Source organism: Fukomys damarensis, unplaced genomic scaffold (assembly GCF_012274545.1).
Source record: "Fukomys damarensis isolate Sample0158 unplaced genomic scaffold, DMR_v1.0_HiC HiC_scaffold_16, whole genome shotgun sequence".
NCBI classification, from domain to species: domain Eukaryota; kingdom Metazoa; phylum Chordata; class Mammalia; order Rodentia; family Bathyergidae; genus Fukomys; species Fukomys damarensis.
The window spans coordinates 22311149-22312640 of NW_022900928.1; the positions used below are offsets into that span (position 1 = coordinate 22311149).

A 1492-nucleotide genomic window follows, 5' to 3' on the forward strand; every position below is an offset into this window, starting at 1 on the left:
ATGGGAGAGAAGAACCAAACCTGTGTGGTAGAATTTGTGTTCCTGGGCCTCTCACAGGATCCAAAGATACAAGTTCTGCTCTTCTTCTTGTTTCTGGCCATCTACCTGATGACTGTGCTGGGAAACTTGCTGATGGTGGTGCTCACTCACATAGATCCCAGGCTTCACACACCCATGTACTTTTTCCTTAGAAACCTGTCCTTTGCTGATCTCTGTTTTTCTACCACCACTGTGCCCCAAGTACTCATCCACTTCCTGGTGAAGAGGAAAATCATTTCTTTTGTTGGATGCTCAACACAGATAGTTGTTTTGCTTCTGGTTGGGTGTACAGAGTGTGCACTGCTGGCAGTGATGTCCTATGATAGATATGTGGCTGTGTGCAAGCCACTGCACTACTCCACCATCATGACACATGGGGTGTGTGTGCAGCTGGCTGTAGGGTCTTGGGCCACTGGAGCCTTTGTGTCCCTAGTGGACACCACATTCACATTGCGTCTTCCCTACCAAGGAAGCAATGTCATTAACCACTTTTTCTGTGAACCTCCTGCCCTCCTGAAGCTGGCTTCAGCAGACACTTACAGAACAGAAATGGCCATTTTTGCAATGGGTGTGGTAATTCTCCTGGCTCCTGTCTCTCTCATTCTGATGTCCTACTGGAATATCATCTCCACTGTGATCCAGATGCAGTCTGGAGAGGGGAGGCTGAAAGTCTTCTCTACCTGTGGTTCCCATCTCATTGTTGTTATTCTCTTCTATGGTTCAGCCATATTTGCCTATATGAGGCCAAACTCCAAAGTAATGAATGAAAAGGATAAAATGATATCTGTGTTCTACTCAGCAGTGACACCCATGCTGAACCCCATCATTTACAGTCTGAGGAACAAAGATGTTAAAGGGGCTCTCAGGAGAGTAACTGCATCATAATTTTTGGGTGATGGTGATCTATGATAATGACAATCTTAGTGATGTGGAGAGAAATAATTTTCTTGAAAATTTTTCCTAATTTTACTCTAGTTCTGTTTTTCTTCCATTTTCTTATATTTTTTTCTCAGATCATTTGATAAATTTCCCACTGAAAGCAAAAGCACTTTCCTATACCGAATGAAGAAATTAAATGAAAGCAAAATAGAGAGAAGCCAATGAGAGAGAAAGAAAAGGAGGAGAGAGAGAGAGAGAGAGAGAGAGAGAGAGAGAGAGAGAGAGAAACAAAGAGAAAGGAAAGAGAGAAAGAAAGACTTTGTTAATATAGTTTATTACATTTATTGATTTATTATGTATGTTGAACCATCCTTGCGTCCCTGGAATAAATCCAACTTGGTCAGGATGTACGATCTTCTTGATGATCCTCTTTATTCTGTTTGCTAGTACCTTATTGAGGATTTTTCCATCTATATTCATTAAGGAGATTGGCCTGTGGCTCTCTTTTTTAGTTATATCTTTCCCTGGTTTGGGAATCAAAGTGATACTTGCTTGCAGGAATGAATTTGGAAGT

General features: G+C 41.6%; 1 protein-coding gene across 1 annotated transcript; it reads left to right on the forward strand.

The window, feature by feature from the left end:
• LOC104856524 (olfactory receptor 2D3) lies at nucleotides 1-924 on the forward strand. Its single transcript, XM_010615975.1, has one exon. The coding sequence runs from the start codon at nucleotides 1-3 to the stop codon at nucleotides 922-924; it is 924 nt and encodes a 307-aa protein (XP_010614277.1).
• The last annotated feature ends 568 nt before the right edge of the window (nucleotides 925-1492 follow it).